This window comes from Ovis aries, chromosome 24, assembly GCF_016772045.2.
Source record: "Ovis aries strain OAR_USU_Benz2616 breed Rambouillet chromosome 24, ARS-UI_Ramb_v3.0, whole genome shotgun sequence".
In the NCBI taxonomy this organism is placed as follows: domain Eukaryota; kingdom Metazoa; phylum Chordata; class Mammalia; order Artiodactyla; family Bovidae; genus Ovis; species Ovis aries.
In genome coordinates, this window is record NC_056077.1 from 36,326,211 (window position 1) to 36,349,022 (window position 22,812).

Consider the following 22,812-nt stretch of genomic DNA (forward strand, 5'->3'; position numbering starts at 1 on the left):
CGAGGCGGGCAGCCATCTTGCTACAAACACAAACAGAGAGGAGCGGCCGCCGCGGGAGCGCCAGCGCCCCCACCCCCGCCGCCGCCGCCCCCCGGCCCGCCGCGCGTCGCCAACGCCCCGGGACCGGAGCCTCGCGCCGCCCGCCCGCCGCGGTAAGCGCCCGGCGGCCCCGCGGACCCCCGCCCGCGGCCGGGCCCGGGCCAGGCCCGCCCCCGACGCCGAGGCGGCCGCGCCGAGCCTGCGAGAGCCAGAGCGGGAGCGCGGGCCGCCGGCACGGACCCTCCCCCGTCTCCTCCCGAGGCCGCCGCCCCCGCCGTCCGGTGCGCCCGCCTCCCGAGCCTCCCCGCCGGCCCCTCCTCCCCGCGCGGCCCGGGCCCCCGCGCCGCCCCAAGGGAGGCCGGCTCCCTCCCGGGGGCGGCCGCAGGCGCCCCCGCACCTGGCGCCCCCTCCCTGAAGGGCACGCCGTCCTCCCGGGCCGGCCCGCCTCCTTCCCACCCCCGCGCTCCTAACGGTCGCCCTCCGGCCCCTCGGAACCCCGGTCTGGCCCCCCACGTCCCTCCGGCTGCATCCTCCGCCCGGGGGCCCGGGACCCTAATGCCCGGCGCTCCCCGGAGATTTCTCCCAACGTGCCTCCGGGTTCTTCTCTGCATGAGCTGGGCCCGGCGGGTCTTAAAGTGCAAGTGATCCGTGACTTTGGCTAACGTGGAAGCCTCTTCTCTTAACCACAGTACCTCGGCTGGGTCTGCGCCTACGTTTCAGCGAGCGACATTAGTGCTTGGTCACTGGGGTCTCCTTCCTCCCGCTTGCCGGCCGAGTGAAACACCTTAGTCTGTCCTGTGGCCGGGCTGGGCCCTTCCCAGCCCATCTCTCCTGATGCAGCTGCTTCCCAGTCACGGCCCCACACACTTTGCCTTTTTTATTTTTTCAAGTTAACTTTAAAGAGACCCTCCCCTTGCAGGTCGTACGCAGTCACTACTAGAATTCGCAGTAAGAATCCAGGTCTGGTCCATCACAGCCCCGGGCCTGGCCCGGGGAGATAGACGCTCAGCCAGTAATTGTTAGCCCAGCTCTTTCCTCCATTCACCCCAGTCTCACTCCCCTCTTGCTTCTCATCTCTGCTTTTCCAGTAATCAGCCTTCACAGTCTCTTTGCTGCCCCTGGAAGCTGACACTCAGTTGCAGTTTAGCCTCCTGGCTTTGCCCCTGAAACACCTTGGGTACTAACAAACAGACTGGTCCCCTTAGCTTCTCACGGTGTGGGAGTTTGCTCTCTGGTCCTTCGTCTGTACCATTTTCTGTGCTGTCCCAAGCCACCCACCCTCACGCCAGCCTCAGTCTTAGTTCCTGGATGGCAGGTCCAGCGTGTCACCAGGCAGGGCTGAAAGATATCTGGGCTTTGAGTTGCTGCCATGGCAGGGACCGGGGACCTCGAGGGTCCCGTATGGTGGTGACACTCAAGTGAGTTCTGTTCTTTGACTCCTGGCCTGGGTTTCTCAGCCAGTGGATGTGTCAGTATTGTGTGTGATTTGATGGATGAAAGGACTCTGGTTTGTGCTGGTTTCTACATCTGTGATTGGAGTTTGGGATTAAAAAAAAGCCCCACTTCCGAGCAGAGGAGGTGAGAAGAGGTGGCTCTGGGAATGATTTTTTAAATGCTAATGAGAAAAATGGTTGAAAACTCAGTGTATGCTTGTGAGTTTGGGGTGGTTCCCGCCGAGAGTGTGCCCTTTCTCCAGGCTCGGGTAGAGTGTCAAAGACATCGGGGTCTCCTGTCAGGGCGGCTACAGCATCCCTTCCTTGTTTTCCCTGGCTGGAGCCCAGGCCTCAGCAAGTGGGCAGAAGGGATCAAATGAGGTAAAGTGTGAAAGTGCTTTGAAAACTGTTAACTACTAGACTCCTCAGGGCATTGTCCTGACGGCTCAGAGGGCAGAGCTGGGTTAACATACCTGCTGGGAGGAGCACAGGCTTGCACCTCTTAAGCCTCGGAGTTCCCTTCCTACCATGCGTGGAGAATCTTTCTTTCCACCCTGAGAAAGGGCGGAGTCACCTCCAACAAGCTTGGGGCTGGGCACTTGCTCAAATGTTGGGGAATTTGGGATTCTGCTTCTGTTAATGGTGGTGCCTTCCTGTGCCAAGGCGCATTGCTCTGGATTGGGGCTAATTTTAGGGGTGATGGAATGAGGAAATAATGTTCTTAACTTAGTGTGTACTGGGACCGCCTAGTCTCTGGATCTTTTCCTTCTCCTGGTGATCTCCAAACGCTGAAGAACAGGCTCCCCTCCTGTTCCTCAAGCCTGTTGTGAACACCAGGATCAGTGTCCTCGCCCCTGGACTCCGGTAGGGGGCAGCCTTTTAATGACAATAATTCAGATACCCCAGGGAGGGAGGGTATAGTGAGGGTTGAGGAGAAGGGGTGGGGGGAGGTTGTGGATTGATGAGGCGCACAGATCCTGAGAAGTCGGAGCTAAGCAGGACACCCTTAGATCAGATAACCAGAGAGGGAGGCTGTCTCCAGTCCCCTGCCTGCTGCCTCCTGCTCTTTGCTTCACTGGAAAGGGATCCAAATGCTGGGCTTTGAAAGTTCATGATAGAGTTAGAACAATTTTGTTTAATCTGTTCTTTTCTGGAGGATTTCCCTCCTGGCAGGATTTCAGACTTCTCTCATGGGACAGTGTAATTAGGGGATGATTCCCTCACTCTTCAGAGAGGGGAATGAACTGGAGTAAATTTGGTTTCCTTGTCTTCCATTCTTCCCCCTAAACAGACAGTGGGTGTGGTTACCCTCTGCCCGAGGTGTACAGATGGGTTTCCTAATTCTGCCACTGTTGTTAATCTGTGTGTGTGTGTGTCGCTCAGTCGTGTCTACTCTCTGCAAACGCCAGGCTCCTCTCTCCATGGGATTCTCCAGGCAAGAATAATGGATGGGTTGCCATTCCTTTTCCCAGGGGATCTTCCTGACCCAGGGATTGAACCTGGGTCTCCCGCATTGCAGGCGGATTCTTTACTGTCTGAGCCACCAGGGAAGCCCCTGGGTATTGATAATCTGGGTCCAGATGATTCCTTGTTGTGGGGGGAATCCTGTGCATCGTAGGATGTTTAGTAGTGTTGCTGACTGACCTCTGCTCGTGAGATGCTGGCTGCATTTCCCAGTCATGCCTACCAGAAACGTCCCTCAAGATGTGCCCTGGGGAGCAGCGTTGCCCCCGGTTGAGAAGCCGTAGAAAGGGTGCGCGCCAGTTTGGCCCTAGAAGCCACGGGGTGCTTGTGTGCTGCTCGTGGTCAGAAGGAGGGCCAGAGAACCACCAGCTCCTGAGACCCAGACCTCCCCTGGCTGGGCCCGCCCAGCCACTCGACTTTCCTCACCCTCCGCTCCCCTGCTTCCTCTCACCTCTGCAGTTTCCCTGCTTCTCAGCCTGGAGCCAGCCACTTTCCCTCAGTTTGCTCCTTAAAACCACGACAGAAGGTGACGTCCCGAAGAGGAAGGCACCTGGCGGCCAGCCGCCTTCGCCACTCCCTGGACGGGTGGGCGGGTGAGTCGTCCCCTTTCTGTCCCCTGCTCCACCGCCGGCTCTTCGGCCTGTGTGTCTGGGAGATGGGGCTCTTCTGGGGTGGCCTGGAAGAGGCTCAGAACAGCCTCTCCTGAGTTTGTTAGGAAGTGGGCTGTTTTCTTGGAGTGGAGAAGATAGGTATGGGAGAGCTATCCCCAGGTGTCTTCTTTTTCCCTTAGACCTTTTTTAAATGGTAGTCAGATGTAATATACACCATTTTAGTCATTTTTAAGGATACAATTTTGCAGCGTTAAATATATTCATGTTGTTGTGCAGCCATCCACCTCATCCCTGGAACTTTTTCCTCTGCCCCATTTCAGCTGAAACTGTCCCTACTTAAAAACAACTCCCACTCCTTGCCTCCCAGCCCTGGCACCACTGTTCTTCTCTGTCCCTCTGAATTTTACTCACCTTGGAATTTCAGGTGAGAGGAATTATCCAGTATTTGTTCATTTGTGATTGCCATGTTTTACTTAGCTAATGTTTTCGAGATTCATCCATTGGGTGAATTCCATAAGCCTTGTAGCATCCACAGACTTAACCGGCCTCCACCATTCTGGGAGGCTGAGTCGAATTGAGTGACGGGAAGAACTTTGCAACAGGCTTGTCTTCTGACGGCCGTGTTCGCCGGGGAGTGTTCCATCTCCGGAAAGGGCCAGCTGAGGCTTAGCAGAGGAGATGCCCGGGCTGGGGGAGGTCAGCCCTGCTCTGGGCGGTGTCTAGCGCTGCATCTCAACCTAGGCTGCTGGGATTCTGGGGTGGGTCCTGTGTCTGGGGTGGGCTTTGCTTTGTCTTCTGGCCTGCAGCTGTGATCGAGAGCCGCTTCCCATGACCCCTCTGGTGGAAACCCTTCTTCCCCCTTCCCAGAGCGGTGGAGTCTCGGAGTTGATGGGAACTGTGGAGGCGCTCCGGTTCAGCCCCCGCCCCAGCCAGTGAGGGAGGCCCTTGTACACGGCTCCCTGAGACCCTGCCTGCCTGCCCCGTGCTCAGAAACACCAGTGATGAGCCACCTCCTGACAGCCTCTTCTGCTGTTCCTTAGAGGGACGGGCCACTGTCGCTGCCCCCACGCTTCTGTCAGCCCAGTGACTCTGACTTTATTTCCGCTTTATGGTGAGGGAGCCTTCTTCGTAGCTTACGGTAGCGCCGTTCCCTTCTTGGCTCTTTGTACTTATCAGGCTCTTTCTGATCCCAGGGAAAGGACCTTGGTGTTGATCCTTGTTTGGTGAGTGAGTCCTGGGCATGCTGGCCAGACTTGCCTGCATGCAGCCTTTGGTGTGCCCCCCCACCTCTGGCTTGGGAATACCCCCCTGCTCCCCTTATACCAGGTTTCTCCCCCAACTGAGTCTCAGGATTCAGAGCCAAGCACCCAGACCTGAGTCTTTTCAGGGGAGAGGTAATTTTGCTCCCACATAAATTTCTTTTTTTTTTTTTTAATATCTATTTATTTATTTATTTGGCTGTACCAGGTCTTAGTTGGCAGCATGTGGGATCTAGTTCCTTGCCTAGGGATCGAACTCTGGGCCCCTTGCATTGGGAGTGCATTGTCTTAGCCACTGGACCACCAAGGAAGTAATCCCCAGATAAATTTCTAATTCTCTTAACCAGTCTTTTCTCTCTCTAGAACATTTGTGATTCCAGTGGGTTTTTTGCTGGTTTGTGTGTGTTTTATCTTTGTCCTAAACATCATGTGTGAGCTTCCCGGGTGGCTCAGATGGTTAAAAAAAAAAAAAGTCCACCTGCAATGCAGGAGACCCAGTTTGTATCCCTAGGTCAGGGAGATCCCCTGGAGAAGGGAATGGCAACCCACTCTGGTATTCTTGCCTGGAATCCTGGACAGAATCCCATGGACAGAGGAGCCTGGTGGTCTACAGTCCATGGGGTCGCAAAGAGTCAGCCACGACTGAGCAGCTGACACGAACATCATGTGTGCCCAGCCCCCTTTATTGAATGCTGCGGCCCTTGGCGTCCTCTACCGCACCTCCAGCTCCTCCGTCAGGCTCTGCTGAGTCAACTCACTGCCTGGGAGGCCTGCTGAGCAGAGGGCAGAGATGAGGAGGAGCCAGGGCTGTTGCCCCCTGCGCTCCCTAACCAGCAGTTTCCAGGCACCTGTGGGCCTTCCTATTATGTGAGATGGAGGAGGGCTGGAGGCAGGGAGGTCTGTCTGACCGTTCATTTAATCCACTTTCTTCTTTTTGCCCCTCGTTAAGGATCTTTCCCAGATGTGAAGGTCCCTCCCTGGGTACTGCTCTGCTCAGACCAACGTCTGGTTGCCCGGGGATCCTGGTTCACTCCAGCACAGGCTCTTGCCTGGAGAGGGCCCGACCCCTGCCCTACCCGCTTCCCCGGGCAAGGCTGCCAGGTGAGTCTGGGCCAGGGGGAGGGCATCCCCCTGCGGAAGCTGGCAGGGGCTCTAGCTGCCTGTCTCTTCCCCTCCCCCAGGCCTTCCCCACAGCGTGACTCTTTGGGTAACTCATGGTGTGAGTGGCACGTGGCTGGCGTAGGTGAGTCTTTAGTGAGCCCGTTACTGTGTCCACCTAGGTGGCAGCCTAGTACTCACCCTCTCAGGCTCTGGGTGTGCCATCCCCAATGCCTAGCATCCCCCGCGCCTCCACAGGTGTTTGGAGAGTGAACGCCAGGTACCCGCTTCCCTGCTTCTCCCCACCGACCTCTGGGACACGCCCAGCTCCACAATGGCAGCGGAGACCCTCAACTTTGGGCCTGAGTGGTGAGTCAGGTGTGCTTAGAGGGGCATGGAGAAGCCCGGGAAGAACAGGGCTGCCCAGATTCCCATCTCTCCCCTTCGCGTGTCCCTCCTCCAGGCTGAGGGCTCTTTCCAGTGGTGGCAGTGTGGCCTCCCCACCCCCGTCCCCTGCCATGCCCAAGTACAAGCTGGCCGACTATCGCTACGGGCGCGAGGAGATGCTGGCCCTCTATGTCAAGGAGAGCAAGGTAGGCGCAGGCGGGGGTGCGGGGCCCTGGCTGGTGGAGCGGGCCCAGGAGCACACGTACCTCCCGCCCAATCCGCAGGTCCCCGACGAGCTGCAGGACAAGGAGTTTGCTGCCTTGCTGCAGGAGGAGCCGCTGCAGCCCCTTGCGCTGGAGCCGCTGACGGAGGAGGAGCAGGTGGGCCCGGCCCGGGCAGCCGCCGGCGGGGGCGGCGGGGCTGGGGCTGGAGAGGTGGGGGTGGAGGCTGGGTGGTTCTGGACAGGGCGGGGTGCTCGGGTGCCTGGGTCCTCACTCCCACCCCTGGCTCCCTCCTCAGAGAAACTTCTCCCTGTCAGTGAACAGCGTGGCCGTGCTGAGGCTGATGGGGAAAGGGGCTGGGCCCCCTCTAGGTGGCGCCTCCCGTGGCAGGGGCAGCACACGGAGCCGAGGTAGAGGGGGTGATGGCATGCTCTGGGGCAGGCGTTCTGGAGGACTTGGGGAGGTGATCTGGCAGGTTTCCCACGCACCCCTCACTCCTCCAGGCCGTGGCCGCGGTGACAGTTGCTTTTACCAAAGAAGCATTGAAGAAGGTGATGGGGCCTTTGGCCGAAACCCCCGGGAGATCCAGCGTAGCCAGAGTTGGGATGACAGGTGCAGGCTGGGACGGGGTGGCAGAGAGGGCCCCACGGAGGGAGGCTTGGGTCTTTGTCATCAGAGAACTCTGGGAGACCTGCCAGATTAGCCCTGGTCAGAGAGCTCTGTCCACACCCTCTGACCCCTGTGGCCCTGCCCTGTCCTTCCGAGTCTCTGGGCTTGCCCTTGGGCTCCCTGCCAAGCCCTGTCCCCCTCCCATCCCCTGCTTCTCTCGGGGCAGAATGGACAAGGTGAGCTGAGATCCTGCAGATAGGGAGGGACTGGTCCTCTGACCCACACCTTTCCCTCTCACAGAGGCGAGAGGCGGTTTGAGAAATCGGCCAGGAGGGATGGAGGTATGGAGAGGGGCCAGGGTGGTGGCTGGGCCCTGCAGGTTATTGAGAGGGGGCGGGGGGCTGCTTCCTGGGGGAGGTGGTGGGGGCGGGAGGGCCCAGAGCTGGGCTCTTCTTTCCCCGCAAGGCATCTGATAAGCGTCTTACAGGAACCGTGGCTGAGGTCCACTGACTCTGTCTCCCCTCCTGTCCTGCCCCCAAGCACGCTCCGGGTTTGATGAGGGAGGGGCTGGCCCGAGGAAGGAGCATGCCCGCTCAGATAGCGAAAACTGGCGTTCTCTCCGAGAGGAGCAAGAGGAAGAAGAGGAAGGCAGCTGGAGACTCGGGGCAGGACCCCGGCGAGACGGTGACCGCTGGCGCTCCGCCAGCCCTGGTGAGATGGGGGTCAGGTGGGCACTGAGGGGACGGGGGGTCGTGGTGGGCAGCAGAAGGGTGGAGACTCCGGCTTGACTGGGTACTGACTCTTCTTCCCCTACTTTTCCTGCCCAGATGGTGGCCCCCGCTCTGCTGGCTGGCGGGAACATGGGGACCGGCGTCGCAAGTTTGAATTTGATTTGCGAGGGGATCGAGGAGGGTGTGGTGAAGAGGAGGGGCGGGGTGGGGGGGCCAGTTCTCACCTCCGGAGGTGCCGGGGGCCTGACGGCTTCGATGATGACAAGGATGGGCTCCCGGAGTGGTGCCTGGACGATGAGGATGAAGAAATGGGCACCTTCGATGCCTCCGGGGCCTTCCTCCCTCTCAAGGTATCTGCAAGGAGGCGAGGGGAGATTGTGTTAGAGGTTGGTGGGCTCCTGCCTGCCCCAAGGGGGCCCTTTCACGGCACTCTGTTCTCTGCCACTCATCTCCCCATCGTATCCCCCACCCGTGCAGAAGGGCCCGAAGGAGCCTATTCCTGAGGAGCAGGAGCTCGACTTCCAGGGCCTGGAGGAAGAGGAGGAAGAACCTTCCGAAGGGCTGGACGAGGAGGGGCCGGAGGCGGGTAAGCCTGTGGGGTGGACGCCTGCAGCCTCAAGCTGAGTCTGCGGAGAAAGGCTGGTGCCGATGGGGCCTGTGGAGGAGCCTGGAAACAGCAGGCTTCTGTCCAAAAGGCCAAGTGTCAGATGAAAATCAAAGCAGAATCAAAACTACTTTTGAAAATCCCTCAAGGAATCTGTCGAACACAGTGTCAAGTCAGTGGTAGTGTGTCCAGAGCCCTGGACGGTGGTGCGGATGTGCGGCCTCAGTATAGGAGCAGAAAGGGAAGTGTGCAGACTAGGCTCTGTGGTGTCAGTTCACCAAACCTTCGTCGTGTTGACCAGAGTCGTGTGGGTGGACTCGCTACCCAGAGGCTCGTCTGGCCACAATAATACAATCTGTGCTTAACCACTTTTCAGGCTTTCCGGCTTGGTTTTGAGTTCTGGTGATTACCCTTGGTTTTCAGGTGGGAAGGAACTGACCCCACTGCCTCCTCAGGAGGAGAAGTCCAGCTCCCCATCCCCACTGCCCACCTTGGGCCCACTCTGGGGAGCTAACGGGGAAGGCGATGACCCGGTGGAGAAAGACCTGCCTGCAGCTGAAGGTAGCCCGAGGGCAGAGCCACCCTCTCCCTGGAGCCTGGAGCGTGTGGGGAAAGGGCTCCTCATCCCTGTGGGAAGGAGGCTGCAGGGGAGTTGGTCGGGAGGTGGGAGAAATGCAGAGTTAGCACCCACCTTCCTGAGGAAGAGTGGTGGATGGGCACTGTCTTGCCCCCTTCTCTGACTGCCCTGTCCCACCTTCCCCTCTTTGCTCTTTCTAGGAGATGACATGAGGGGAATGCAGCTAAGTCCTGGGGCGGGCTCACCCCCCGGCCCACCAGACCTGGAAGATGATGAAGGCTTGAAGCACCTGCAGCAGGTGTGGGGCGGGGGGTGGGGGTGGGCTGCAAAGACTCTAGGGACCCTCCCGTGCAGGGGAGAGAGCCTTGGTTCTGTCCTCGATCAGGTTCCCACCTTCTCCCCATCTTGCTCTCCATGTTCAGACCTCATCTCCTGACCCCCCCCCTCAGTCCCAGCCCCCTCTGTGTTGATGGAAGTGGCCAGTTGAGACTTCCCTCTTCCCCTGGGCTCCCAGGAGGCGGAGAAGCTCGTGGCCTCCCTGCAGGACAGCTCCCTGGAGGAGGAGCAGTTCACGGCCGCCATCCAGGCCCAGGGCCTGCGCCACTCTGCAGCCGCCACTGCCCTCCCCCTCAGCCACGGTGCAGCCCGGAAGTGGTTCTACAAGGACCCGCAGGGCGAGATCCAAGGTGCACAGGGTTGGGGGTGCAGGTGGGGCTCGGAGACTGCACCATCCTCGTCGAGGGCTTCTCTGGCCCACCTCTGTGACCGCCCTGTGCCCTTCCCTTGGCCTAGGCCCCTTCACGACCCAGGAGATGGCGGAGTGGTTCCAGGCGGGCTACTTCTCCATGGCTCTGCTGGTGAAGCGGGGCTGTGATGAGGGCTTCCAGCCTCTGGGTGAGGTGATCAAGATGTGGGGTCGCGTACCCTTCGCCCCCGGGCCCTCACCTCCCCCGCTGCTGGTGAGTGTACCCGCTTTGGCGTGGAACAGGGAAGGGAGGCAGGAGCCCGGCAGAGGGAAGCGGTGGGTGCAGAGCCAGACGGGGGCAAAGCCACGGGGACGCTGTGGCCTCACTCAGGGGAACATGGACCAGGAGCGGCTGAAGAAGCAACAGGAGCTGGCAGCAGCCGCCTTGTACCAGCAGCTGCAGCACCAGCAGTTTCTTCAGCTGGCCGGCAGGTACGGGGGGCTTAGCAGGGCTGGTCAGCAGGGCCCATGCTGACGTGGGCAGGCCCACCTCTCACCTGCTCGCTCCTCAGCAGCCGCCAGCTCCCGCAGTGCATGCTCCGGGAAAAGGCAGCTCTGGGAGACCTGCCGCCACCACAGCAGCAGCAGCTCACCGCGTTCCTGCAGCAGCTCCAAGCTCTCAAACCCCCCAGGTGTGTGGGCCGCCGTCCTCGCTGTGTGCCCGTGGCCAAGCGTGTGTGGCGTGTCTGTACGTGATGGCCCTCGGGTGGTGTGGGTAGAGGGGCAGACAGGAGGTGGCTTCAGGGCGCTGAGCTTCGGTGCTTTCTCCTCAGGGGCGGGGACCAGAACTTGCTCCCGACGATGAACCGGTCCTTGTCGGTGCCAGACTCGGGTCCCCTCTGGGACATACATACCTCAGCCTCACCACAGTCAGGTGTGTGGCCCGCAGCTGCCCTCCTGGCCTGTCCTAGGTCTGGGAGTCCCCTCCACCCCCGACGGCCTCCAGTGGGTTGGGGGGCCGGGGGCTGGAGCTCCCCTCTGCAGCTGCCTTTGCCCCCGCAGGTGGTGAGGCCAGTCTTTGGGACATACCAATTAACTCTTCGACTCAGGGTCCAATTCTAGAACAACTCCAGCTGCAACACAAAGTGAGTGGGCCTCGGGCTGGCGTTCTTGGGTGTCAGGGGCCAGGCCACAGCTGGGACGGCCTGGCATCTGATCTTGACCCTCCAGTTCCAGGAGCGCAGAGAAGTGGAGCTCAGGGCGAAGCGGGAGGAGGAGGAGCGCAAGCGCCGGGAGGAGAAGCGCCGCCAGCAGCAGCAGCAGCAGGAGGAGCAGAAGCGGCGGCAGGAGGAAGAGGAGCTGTTCCGGCGCAAGCAGGTGGGGCCCGGCCTACGCAGGCTCGGGGTGAGGGTCAGGGGGCGGCCCTCACAGCGGCTTCTCTCCCTAGGTGCGGCAGCAGGAGCTGCTGCTGAAGCTGCTGCAGCAGCAGCAGGCAGTAGCCACTGTCCCCGTGCCTCCTGCGCCCAGCTCCCCGCCCCCGCTGTGGGCCGGCCTGGCCAAGCAGGGCCTGTCCATGAAGACGCTGCTGGAGCTGCAGCTGGAGGGCGAGCGGCACCTGCACAAGCAGCCTCCGCCTCGGGAGCCATCGCGGGCTCAGGCCCCCAACCACCGCGTGGTGAGCAGGCTTGCAGGCACCTTCTGCTCAGCTCCCAGGGTGACCGGGGTGGGGGGAGGTGGGGGGGCGGCGCACTAGTCCCTGTCGGACTCCGGAGGCGCTCTCTGCTGTGAGGCCCTCACCTCACCCTGCCTTTGCCACCTGAACGCAGCTCCCCGCTCAGCACCCCTGAGCATGCGCTCTCCTGTGTGGGTCACCCTTGCCTTCCTGCCGTCTGCAGCAGGTCGGGGGCCTGGGCTCCGCCCCCCTGAACCAGTGGGTATCTGAGGCCGGGCCACTGTGGGGCGGGCCCGACAAGAGTGGGGGCAGCAGCGGCCTGGGACTCTGGGAAGACACCCTCAAGAGCAGCGGGAGCCTGGCCCGGAGCCTGGGCCTGAAGAACAGCCGCAGCAGCCCCTCTCTCAGGTGGGTGCCGGGCCACAGGAGGATGGGGAGCGGGCCTCCTGAGGGGACACCTCCTGACTCACCCCATCCCGCGCAGTGACTCGTACAGCCACTTGTCTGGTCGGCCTGTGCGCAAAAAGACAGAGGAGGAAGAGAAGCTGCTGAAGCTGCTGCAGGGCATCCCCCGGCCCCAGGATGGCTTCACCCAGTGGTGTGAGCAGATGCTGCACACGCTGAGCACCACGGGCAGCCTGGACGGTATAGGCGTCACACCTACCCCAGGAGGCTGGGCCAGGGGTTCCAGACGCCATCCCGTGGGTCCTGACCCCCATCCTGCCCCGCAGTGCCCATGGCTGTAGCGATCCTCAAGGAGGTGGAATCCCCCTATGACGTCCACGACTATATCCGTTCCTGCCTGGGGGACACGCTGGAAGCCAAAGAATTTGCCAAACAATTCCTGGAGCGGAGGGCCAAGCAGAAGGCCAGCCAGCAGCGGCAGCAGCAGCAGGTGCGGCTTCACAGAGCCCTGGCTGGAGCGGGTGAGGGCGCCCCGAGTCCCCTGACCCCTCTCTTTCCTCTCTGTTGCCTTGCAGGAGGCTTGGCTGAGCAGCGGCTCCCTGCAGACAGCCTTTCAGACCAACCACAGCACCAAGCTCGGCCCCGGGGAGGGCAGCAAGGCCAAGAGGCGGGCGCTGATGCTGCACTCGGACCCCAGCATCTTGGGTGAGTGTGGAGCGGGGAGGTGGCTCCTTCCTCAGAACCGGGCAGGAGCCTGGGTGGGCGAGTTCAAACCCAGCTTCCCCTGGCTTCAGGGTACTCCCTGCATGGACCTTCTGGTGAGATCGAGAGCGTGGATGACTACTGACCAGCCCGTCCCACCAGCGCCCTGGGCTGTAGGCCAGGGGCAGCAGCAGCGGCTTGGACCCCTGGGTCCCCAGCCTGCAGGCTCCCCACAGGGAGCATAGGAGGAAGCAGGGGCAGGGTCCCCAGCACTTGTTACAAACCACACGATGCACCTTAACTCACCCACCACGAGGCACTTTACAGATTGAGGGGGGAAGGGTTTTGTTTTTGTTTTTTTGGTTTTAGTTTTAAACGACATTGAAGGAAACATAGGAGAGACAAAAAAAATGGTTAAAAAGTAGACTCTAAGCACTCCCTTTCCCTTTGTCGGATAGTGGGAGTGATAATGGAAGATCCACAGAGGTGTTTTTTTTTTTTTTTTTTTAAGAAAAAAGAAAAACAAACAAAAAAAATGGTTAGGAGACTGAAAGTAAAAACACACTGTTATTTGGGGCAGTGGGGACATGGGCCCCACGGACCTGTCCTGCTTGGCCCCCGAGGCTGCACTTACCCTCCCCGCCCCACAAGGTGGGCCACTGGGGTAACTGGAAGCTGGGGCGCCAGCAGTTTGCACAGCGAGGCCCCCTCAAGCCCCGCCAGCCGGACCCGCTGTGAACGGCCCCCTTGTGCTGTGACTGTGGCAGAGGTGTCTGGGGCCGGGGGGCCTGGCCCGAGTAGCCCCTTGGCTTTGCTGCTTCGGGGAAAGTTGCACAAATGCGCGAGGCCGCCTCAGCGCCCCAGGCAGCCACCCTGCGCCGGCTGACGGAGTGAATGGGAGAGGGCCTGCGGTGCCAACCTCATCTGGCTGTCATCAGGCCGGCAGAACTTCCACTCTGGCCCTGGTGAGGGGCTTCCCCCGCCGCTGCCATTCGGGGGGCCGGCCTGGGTATGAAGCTGAAAGGCCCAGCTCCCTGCCTTGCCACATGAATGTATTCTCTGGGCCACGAGCCCCTGCTGCGCCCCCTGCCTCAACCCTGAGCAAGGCTGGGGCAGAGCAGTTTCTCCAGGAGCTGGAGAGAGGCACCACTTAACGACTGTTGTTTCTCCTGTGAAGGGGGCAGAGGAGGGGCCAAGGAGGCCACAAGAGTGGGCCGCTGGGGGCTTCGGGCTGCAGCAAGGGGCTGTTAGGAGGGAGCCCCCTACCTGCAGCTGCCTGTGTGGGATGTGGACCACCCAGCTCTGCCCTGACCCCTCTGTTGACCAAATGGGAGAGGAGCGAGTGGCCTCTCGCCTCCCTGCTCCCCTGATGTTTTTAAATGTTGGGTAAGGGTGGGGTGTCAAGAATGGGAGTGTCTGTCTCTCCTGGGTTGGGGTAGGCTGCCCTTCACCAACTTCTTATTCCCAATTACCTACCTAGGTTTGTCTCCATTCGTGGATTTTCTTTAAGTTTGTTTTATCTTTTGAGTTTCTCATCTAACTTCTCCCATGGACCTCATTGCTCAGAGCGCAGTATTAGGGCAAGACTCTGCCACTGCCTCCCCTCCATGAATGTATTTATCCTTCCTGTCCTGGGGAAATGGGGAGTGGCCCCTGTTTCCTTTCTCCATCTATCCCCAGAGAGACGACCTTTTTTTTTTTTTTTTTTTTGCACCAAAGTGGCAACTGGGTCAGTGTTGGGGGATAAAGCTGGCCTCGGGGGTGGAGGGGCCCCCTCCACCTGCTTCTCCCTGGTTTCAACAGTGTTAGCGTCCGTGAAAAGACAATATTGTATTCTCTCTAAAGCAATAAGGGGGTGATGGGCCAGGGGGAAACGTCTTGCTGCTGCTGGCCCCCCAGCTCCCCCTCTCCTCAAGCCAGTGTCTGGCGGCATTAGAGGTGGGGGGGAGTACTGTCGTGACTGAATGTAACTGCCCCCGCCCCTGCCGCAGCCAATGCAGGGGAGGGGGGGTGACACTCTTCCCCGTCTCTTCCTTTCCCTCCCCCCGCCCGAGCTAAAGAGACTTTGAATTTAGGGGGCCCTTGAGCCTGGAGAGGCCTTAACCCTGTGAGGAAGTGTAGGGGGAGCCCTCTCCCACCCCCATCCCCTTCTGAGAGTGGTCAATGTTTACAAGCCCCTGAGCCCCCCAGCCCAGGGACTCAGCCCCTTGCTATCCTTCCCCAGCCCATCTTCTGGGCCCCAGCTGCTCTCCCACCCTTCCTGGGGTTGGGGTGGATGCAGGGGTCATTCTGTATCCCATCGTCTGCCTTGTACCCACAATCTCCCCCACCCCATGTGACCCGTTCTCTTCTACCTGCCTCTGTAAATATTCCCCCCCAATAAAACTTGGTGTGTGTTCTCCCCGTCTGCCTCTTGAGTTTTTTTTTCGGGGGAAGGGGATGCTGGAAATGACAGACACAACTCAAAAGAGCTGGGAACTGAGCCATGGGTGGGGGGCAGCAGACCAGAAACGGGAAGGCTGTGCCTGTGGGGATGCCCGTGACCTTTGACCCAGAGGAGGTGGTCCCGCCTGTGATACGACATCCAACTGAGGGAGTGAGGGAGTGCGTTATCCTGATCACTACTTGGGCGAGTCCCCCCACACCCCAGGCGCTCTGCCACTGGGAACAGAGTCTACAGTGAGGAAGACAACAAGCAAGGGTAAAGACCAGGTACAGAGTTGGAATTGGTTCCTTTATGGAAAAACTGAAAATATAATAAAAATTAAAATAAAACCAGTTTTAAAAAAGCCAGCCCCTGGAGTTTCCACCTCCTGCCTCTGGCCCTCCAGCGGGATGAGGCCCCAACCCCAGGGCAGCAAAAGGATGAGGGCCTTCTGCCCCACTTTCCCCATTCTATCCCCATCTTAATCTCCACCGTGAGGGCCCTGGGAGGAACCAAACCTGGGTAGGGGAGCAGGGACCCAAGGCCCCGTGGCCCGGGGAGGGAGGCTCGGTGTGCACCCAGCCCCAGAGCTCCTGGCCTGTAGTGTGGGCACGGGCAGGGCCCCTCCTAGCCTGGGCCCAGCTGGGGTTGGGGCTGTTAGTTCCAGATCTTGAGGAAGGAGTCCCAGGAGCCTGTGGCTACAGCCATGCCATCGTCAGTGACCCCGAGACAGCTCACACGGTTGTCGTGGCCAGCGAGAACACCTGGGGCGGAAGGGGGCATCAGAACCCCTCCGGCCCGGTTCCCCTCTCCCTGCCTGCCCCCCTGCTCAGCTCCCGGTCTCACCTGCGCGGTCGCCCTTCATGGCATCCCAGATGTTGCAGTTGAAGTCATCGTAGCCCGCAAGCAGCAGCCTGCCGCTGCGCGAGAAGGCAACAGAGGTGATGCCGCAGATGATGTTGTCGTGCGAATACATGAGGAGCTCCTGGTCAGCCCGCAAGTCAAAGAGGCGGCATGTGGCGTCATCAGAGCCCGTGGTGAAGGCGTAACCGTTGGGGAAGAACTGCAGGACATGCGACCGGAGTGGGGTGAGGCCGCAGGGAGGGCCAGGAGCCTGGCAGAGAGGGGCTGGCCCAGCTCGCCCAGAACTTACAGCCACGGCGTTGATGTCGGATTCGTGGCCAATGAAGGTCTGTCGGCACATGGAGTCCCGCACGTCCCACAGCTTGATGGAGGCGTCGCAGGCGCCTGACACAAAGGTGCGGCCGTCGGGGGCCAGGGACAGGGACATCACATCCCCACTGTGTCCAGCAAAGCCCACCGTCTGCTGGCCGGTCTCAATGTCCCACAGGGCACTGGAGAGGTGACAGAAGGAAGGAAAGGGTCAGAGAGGGGTGAGGATAGATGCCCTCTGCCCTACCCCTCCACCGTGGGAGCCCAGGCCCGAGCCCGCCTCCACGCTGGGAGTGCTGGCAGCCAGTGCCTGCTCCTGCCCCACCCTCGTTCCTCCTTCCTGCCACCAGAACAAGAGGCTGAGGGGTTCGCAAGGTGGGCGCTGCCGCTGCTGGAGCAGGAAGTGACTACCTGCCGCGTGAGCCCCGAGGCGGTGTTCCCCCCCCCCCGCCCAGCCCTGGCAGAAGTGTGGGTGAGCCCCACCTGCCAGGCGCTGGCAGGCCCTCACCAGGTGGTGTCCCCAGAGCTGGTGATGATTTGGTTGTCATCCAGGAAGCGGCAGCACGACAGGTACCCTAGGGGTAGGGGCTGGTCAGCGGGGGCTGTCAGGGCGGCCGGTGCAGCCCCTGCCCCCGCCATAGGGCCCAGGCTCACCGGTGTGGCCAGGCAGCTCCCGGCTGACCCTGACGTTGCCCTCACGGGTCTTGAGGCTGTAAATGGAGCAGATGTTGTCCAGTCCCCCGCAGGCCACGAAGTTCCCTGAGGGCGCGTAGGCACAGGTCATGACCCAGGAGGAGCGCAGCGGGATGGCGTGGACCTGGGGGTAAGGGGTAGTGCCCGGGGTGAGAGCCGGCTGGGCGCTGCAGTGCTGCCCCAGCAGCCGCAGGCGCCGCCCCTACCTTGTTGGTGGTGTAGCTGTCCCAGATGATGAGCTTGCCGTCCTGGGAGGCGCTGACCAGCAGCCTGCGGGAGTGAGGCAGGAAAACCAGAAGGGTCAAGGTGGGAAGGCCCCTCTGGAGGCAAGACACCTTCCCCACTCCTATCTGGTGAGAGACAACTTCTGGTAGCAGCCCAGAGGTTCCCGCTCGGTTTGGTCCTGTTTCCCAGGCCCCTGGGGGCATCTGGAAGTCAGGTCTTCCCACACTGACTTGCCAACCAAGCATCCTGTTTGAGGCACCCACTGTGCAAGGAGGCCCCTGCCCACCCTGCCTCAGCCCAGGGTGAACACAATGGCTCACAGCACACAGCCTCAACCTCACCCACCTTGAGTCTGTCCCCCAGTGCATGGCATAAATTTTGGCCAGGTGCCCACGGAGGGTCCTCCGTGTCCTCATCTGGATTCTCCCCACTGGGTCCAGCCCAGCTGTGATCTGGAGGTGGAGGCAGAATGGGCTCAGGAAGGTTCCCGCGGCAGAGCTGGCGGAGAAATATGCCTCCCACCCGAGCTCCTTCCCTAAAGCCAAGTCCAGCCCTGATTCCTCTCACCTGGGTCAGTGTTGAATCCCCACATGCTTTTCGGGCATCCTATAAGAGATGGTAGAGCCCGTCAAAGGGGCAGGGAAGAAGATGGGGAGGAGAGAGGAAAAAGAACCGAAGACACGGGAGTGGAAAGGATGAGACAGGAAGAGATTAGGGTACTGCCCCCCACCACGCACACCCCGCCTCCCCTGCCTCCCCTGGCCCGGTACACACACACACAAGCCACCCGGTCCTGCCCGCTCGGCCGCCCGCCAGGCCCTCACCCGGATCTGGTTCCGGAGCTGCTCGGCCTCCTGTCTCAGTTGCTCCAGCTCACTCATGGCGCCGGGCCCGTGGGGCGGGGTTGGGGGCGGCTGGGGGCCGCGGGACGGGGGCTGGGGGAGGCAGCTCCTCGCCGCTGGCCCGAGGCCTGGGGGATGCAGGGCTGACGTCAGGCCCAAGGCCGCCGGGGAAGCGGGGGTAAAGGCGGGGCCGAAGCGCGGCCCGGAAGAGGTAAGCACCGGTGGGAGGGGGAGGGGCGCCAGCAGTGGCCGCGGTTCCCCCGGGCACAGCCAGGGTCTCTGGCCCGGAGAGACGTAGCCGTGACCCGAGCAACAGCTGACTTCCCCAATCTTTCTCCCGCCCCCCGGAAACGGAGCGAGAAGTGCAAGAGGAAGCGCAGGGGAAACCCCTCCCTCGGACAGCAGCCCGGGCGGGACACCCGTGGCAGGAACTGGGGGGCTGGCGGAAGGGGGGGTGTCGGGGAGAGTCCCTTCGAAAACAGACCCGGCGTCCGCCCCGGCTGCACAGGCACCGCCCTCCTAGCACCTAATTTTAAAAGGGGCGGTGCCTCGTTAAATTCACCCCCATACGCCGCACACCCTCCACACACACGCACCCCCAGCTTCGACTGGGGGTGGGGGAGCCCACAGGGGAAAGCTGGTCTGTTCGTGGGGTTGCCTAGGCAACCGTCACCCGGACTGAGAGCACCTCATTGGTGAAGTGCCCCCACCCTAGCCCGGTTGCCACGGCAACCGCATCCACGGCTGAGACCTGTAGGGTGGGTGACCCCACCCCCGGCCCCATCGCCCCCGCCCGACCCAGCCTCCTGCCCCTCCCCAGAGCCGGCCAAGGTAGCTGTTTACAGGATTTGGGAAAAGCCGATTGGGCACTAATAGGTTCGGGACGGCTCACCCCGGATTATCCCTGGGCCGGCTGCGCCCCATTAGCCGCCCGCCGCGGGTGGAGGCGAGGGTGGCGGGGAAGGCAGCCCCAAGCCGCTGCTCCCTCCAGCGCCGAGGCCGCCCGCCCCGGCGCGCCCGCAGAAAGCCCGTGGGAGCCGCTCTCCAGTAATTATGTCTCCGAAGAGAGGTCCCGGGCCCAGAAGCGCGGAGCTGCTCTCTCCCAGGCGCCGGCGGGCGGGCTTAGCGGGCAGCCCCAGGCGGCCTAGCCCCTGCGCCCTCCGCTCCCGCAGAGCCCTGCCGCGGGATCGGCGCCGGGGCCCCAGAGGCCTGGCTGGCTCCGCTCCAGGGCCCGGAGTCCTGCCCCCCAACTTTGGACACCTGTGTGATCTGCCCATGCACACCGCACTCTGCAGACCCAGGCGTCCCCCCAAACCGCCCCACCTCCCCGGTCCCACTTCCCCCAGGCCCTGGGCGTTCCTCTTCCCCACTGACATTTCCCCTTGGTCGGTTCAGATTTCTACGCCAGCGCCAGAGGACGCCCCTCCAAAGAAAGGAGGGGGGCAGATCTCCCCACCCTACTTCCCCAGCTCCGGACAAAGCCCCTTCCTTCCAGCTGCCGGCAGCCCAGGCCGGGCGGCAACGACAGACGCCCGGGGCAGAAGGAAGCAGCAGGCCAGGAGGAAGCCGCTGGGGGCGGGGGCGACGCTCCCAGCCCTCAATCCCCATCACCTTCCAGGGCCCCCTCAGCGGCCTCGGACTCTGGGCATACAGCAGCCGGGGTCCCAAGAAGAAATGTGGGTGCCACCGCCTCCGCAGGTCTGGCGGGGCGAAGGGGAGGGGACAAGGGAGGGTCCCCTGATCTGGCAGCTGGAAGGCGCGGGCCGGTGCCGCGCTGCGAAGCGCAGTGGGCCTGGCCCTCCGGCCCCCACGACCTCCATTTTGCCCCAAAGATAGCTAAGTGTGTGTGTGTGTAGGGGGGCGCCTGGGAGCCAAGCGTGGGGTCAGGACTACTAAAGGGAATGGGGTGCCGAGGTCTCTGGTCCAGGGTAATGGGGCCAGAAAAGACGGGGCAGAATCCAAATCGCGGAGAGACGAAGGGAGGGACAGCCTCGCGGCCTTGTCTGCCTCTCTGAGGATTCTGGAGTTTTGCAAGCCGAACGCCGGAGGGGGTGCGAAACGCGAGGACACGAGGGGTGCTACTTAGGGGCCGGCAGGAGGGTGGTAGTGGTGGGGTAGGGGGCGGGACGAGGCCTAGAGGAAGCCCCGAATTTAGACCCTCAACTTCTCAGAGAGCAAGAGGCAGGTGGGGCTAGGATGGGGTCTGGGGCCAGGCGAAACACTTCCCCCCGATGGTGCAGGGAGCGCGTGCGTTAATTGGGGCGAGGGTCCCCCTGTTCCCCTTCCGGGTTTGGAAGCGACGGGGCCAAAAGAAGGGAGGGGAGGTCTGGAGAGTTACGTCCGCTCCCAAGAGGCCAGACCGGGGAGACAGACGGAAGAGAGGTTCCCCCATGGGAATTTGGGGCTTGCGGGGGGGATGAGGACTCCTTTTATCAGCGGAGGTACCTGTGGCGGTGGGACTCTGCGAAGGGTCGCTAGAGGAGCGCGGGAGGTCCTGTCTTCCTCCGCGGCGGAGGCGGCAGCGGCGACGCGGATGGATTTCCTCAGTCACCCCAACTCAACCGTCCAGCGCTGCTCTCCCCAGAGCGGAGGGATCCCGCCCGCCAGTGACGCGGCCGTCGCCGCCGCGCCCAGGGCCCGGCTGGGCGAGACCAACTGCTCGGTGGGGGTAGGCAGGAAGGGAAAATATCACTTAAGGGGCAAAGATTGACCCTGTCACATCAAAGATAGCTCTCCCCGCTATTTCCAAGCAAAACAGACCAAAATAAATGCTTTGCTTCCCGCAAAGACTCAAGACATCCCCCCTGGGGCTGGCAGAGGTGGTACCGGCAGAGGGGAGGGGGAAACCGCTGGTTGGTCACATGACCCGCCCTCCCGGATTGGGCGGCTCCAGACTGGGAAGAGGAGCTCGATGCCCCAGTTCTCCGCCTTGGAACGCCCCTGTCTGTGAGGCCACGCCCCTGTGCAGGGGCGGGGTTAGAGAGATTCCGACCGGCGCCGGGCAGTGGGTCTCAGAGGTGGTGGAGGAAAGGGCGGCCATTCCAAAGGTAACCGAGCAGGAAGGAGTAGGGGTCGGGTTAGCTCATGGGAGTTCAGGTGTGCTGTGAAAAAAGTCCTGTCCAGGCAATTTACCCGCGTTGTCCAGTGGGCTGCATGACACTATAATAACAACTCGTATTTATTGATTTCCATGCTTATTTAATCTTCACGAAAACATTATGAAGTACTGGCACTGTTCCCATTTAAAATAGTGGAAACAGTTTCCTAGGGCTGCAGAGTTGAGACATGAACCAGGGCAGCTTAATCGACTTTATTGTGTGCGATTCTAGCCTCTTGATGAACCCTGCTCTGGACCATCCCTGCAAAAGGCTGAGAATGTAAGTGCCTCAGCTTCCAAATTTACAAAATGAGACTATTGATAGCTACCTCCTCGGCAGTCACCTTGGTTAGTTATGAGATCCCGACGGATTGGGAAAATGTTCTGGTAAGTTCAAGTCAATGAAGAGCTTTCATTGAGTCCTCATGCAGTTTAAAAGTATCAAAACAAACACTTTTCATGTACCCTCTGTTAAAGGCATTACAGATAGTTTTCAAAGCACTCCTCTGTCCAAGGGATTCTCCAAGCAAGAGTACTAGAGTGAGTAGCCAGTCCATTCTCCAGGGGATCTTCCCAACCCAGGGATGGAACTCGGTCTCCTGCATTGCACACAGATTCTTTACCATCTGAACCATGGGTGAAGGTGAAGTCGCTCAGTCGTGTCGGACTCTTTGCGACCCGGTGGACTGTAACCTACTAGGCTTCTCCGTCCATGGGATTCTCCACACAAGAATACTGGAGTGGATTGCCGTTTCCTTCTCCAGCGGAATCTTCCCGACCCAGGGTCTCCCGCATTGGAGGCAGAGGCCTTAACCTCTGAGCCACCAGGGAACCATGGGGAAAGCACATTAGTTCCTCAACCAGAGATTAAACCTGGGCCCCAGCAGTGAAAGCACGGAGTCCTAACCCACTAGACCACCAGGAAATTCCCATCAAAGCACCAGTTTTTAAAGAAAAAATGTTAAAAAGTCATTCTTCGCACAAATTCCATTTATGTGCACTCACCAATTCAGTGATATATTAACAGTAGGTAATAGATGTCAATTACAATTTGGAAAGGACCTTATAATTTACTTCTTTTTCCTCTTAATCTACATATGGGCAAAGAGACTTCCCTAAAGTCATTTAGAAAACGAGCAGCCTCAGACTAGAACCCAATTTTGTTTATCTCTGTAAGGTATCTGACACTGCTTCCTCTCACTTTGGTTTCTGTGCTAATATGCTTCCTTACTTTAACTCAGTCAGCAAATATTTATTGAGTCCCAGTGATGTCTTAGGCCCTGGTGATACACCCTTGAGTTTGTGTGCCCTCCTCTGCCTGCAGGGAGATTAGTGTATACAGAAGAGACAACGACAGACAGCCACATGCATAGCTGTCAGTACTGGCAGCTTGGAAGTGCCGTTTACTAAGAGCAGAGCAGTTGGGAGGAGATATATTTGGGGAGGAAGATCAAGAGTTTTTGTTTTGTTTTTAACATTTATTTATGTTATTTGGCTGCGTCTTGTCTTGGTTGTGGCACGCAGGCTTCTCTCTAGTTATAGCACATGGGCTTAGTCGCCTGGTGGCATGTGGGATCTTAGTCCCCCAACCAGAGATCGAACCTGCATCCCCTGCTTTGGAAGGCATATTCTTAACCACTGGATCAGCAGAGAAGTCCCAAGATCAAGAGTTTTAAGTTGGGGCGTGTTAGGCTTGAGGTGCCTAGGAGAGGTGCAAGGCAGAATGCTCAGCAGTGGCAGTCTAAGTAGGTCTGGGGCTCAGCAGGAATCTGGGTTGGAATAGAGCCTTGAGAATGAGTGGCATTTTAGAGCAGATGAAGTCATAAAGAGGTTCAGGGAAAAGACAAGATGGCCTCAGAC

At 60.4% G+C, this 22,812-nt stretch overlaps 2 protein-coding genes across 22 annotated transcripts; one reads left to right on the top strand and one right to left on the bottom strand.

The window, feature by feature from the left end:
• The first annotated feature begins 19 nt into the window (after window positions 1-19).
• Window positions 20-14,900, top strand: GIGYF1 (GRB10 interacting GYF protein 1). Of its 21 annotated transcripts, none has more exons than XM_060406018.1 (28): window positions 20-152; window positions 3,396-3,529; window positions 3,868-5,907; window positions 5,988-6,049; window positions 6,163-6,273; window positions 6,368-6,497; window positions 6,576-6,671; window positions 6,811-6,922; window positions 7,016-7,124; window positions 7,422-7,462; window positions 7,662-7,832; window positions 7,949-8,202; window positions 8,330-8,438; window positions 8,880-9,017; window positions 9,234-9,331; window positions 9,548-9,719; window positions 9,826-9,992; window positions 10,110-10,210; window positions 10,294-10,410; window positions 10,552-10,652; window positions 10,781-10,863; window positions 10,949-11,095; window positions 11,166-11,393; window positions 11,614-11,798; window positions 11,875-12,035; window positions 12,122-12,285; window positions 12,371-12,500; window positions 12,590-14,900. In XM_060406018.1, the coding sequence occupies exons 5-28, from the start codon at window positions 6,239-6,241 to the stop codon at window positions 12,640-12,642; spliced, it is 3,102 nt and encodes a 1,033-aa protein (XP_060262001.1). In that variant the 5' UTR covers window positions 20-152; window positions 3,396-3,529; window positions 3,868-5,907; window positions 5,988-6,049; window positions 6,163-6,238; the 3' UTR covers window positions 12,643-14,900. The 21 variants fall into 21 exon arrangements, with proteins under 21 accessions (XP_060262001.1, XP_027817608.1, XP_042096135.1 ...); XM_027961807.2 differs by having other exon boundaries at window positions 3,868-4,658; window positions 4,741-4,770; window positions 5,756-5,907; ... (1 more) ...; window positions 10,291-10,410; window positions 12,371-14,900; XM_042240201.1 differs by having other exon boundaries at window positions 4,588-4,658; window positions 4,741-4,770; window positions 5,756-5,907; ... (1 more) ...; window positions 10,291-10,410; window positions 12,371-14,900.
• Window positions 14,901-15,210: 310 nt separating this feature from the next.
• GNB2 (G protein subunit beta 2) lies at window positions 15,211-20,455 on the bottom strand. The gene is made up of 10 exons (XM_027961816.2): window positions 20,301-20,455; window positions 17,838-17,983; window positions 17,581-17,619; window positions 17,359-17,465; window positions 16,995-17,058; window positions 16,750-16,912; window positions 16,604-16,670; window positions 16,076-16,277; window positions 15,769-15,985; window positions 15,211-15,686 (listed from the first exon to the last, which is right to left on the bottom strand). The coding sequence occupies exons 2-10, from the start codon at window positions 17,892-17,894 to the stop codon at window positions 15,580-15,582; spliced, it is 1,023 nt and encodes a 340-aa protein (XP_027817617.1). The 5' UTR covers window positions 17,895-17,983; window positions 20,301-20,455; the 3' UTR covers window positions 15,211-15,579.
• Window positions 20,456-22,812: the final 2,357 nt, after the last annotated feature.

Excerpts from the sequence above, each read along its gene's own strand:
- GNB2 (XM_027961816.2), bottom strand. The coding sequence starts at position 17,894 with ATGAGTGAGCTGGAGCAACTGAGACAGGAGGCCGAGCAGCTCCGGAAC. Across the intron at positions 17,059-17,358 it reads CACTGGGGGACAGACTCAAG|GCTGCTGGTCAGCGCCTCCC; the intron begins GTGGGTGAGGTT and ends TCACTCCCGCAG. Across the intron at positions 15,687-15,768 it reads CATGAAGGGCGACCGCGCAG|GTGTTCTCGCTGGCCACGAC; the intron begins GTGAGACCGGGA and ends CTTCCGCCCCAG.
- GIGYF1 (XM_027961807.2), top strand. The coding sequence starts at position 6,239 with ATGGCAGCGGAGACCCTCAACTTTGGGCCTGAGTG. Across the intron at positions 8,203-8,329 it reads GGGCCTTCCTCCCTCTCAAG|AAGGGCCCGAAGGAGCCTAT; the intron begins GTATCTGCAAGG and ends CCACCCGTGCAG. Across the intron at positions 9,018-9,233 it reads AGACCTGCCTGCAGCTGAAG|GAGATGACATGAGGGGAATG; the intron begins GTAGCCCGAGGG and ends TGCTCTTTCTAG.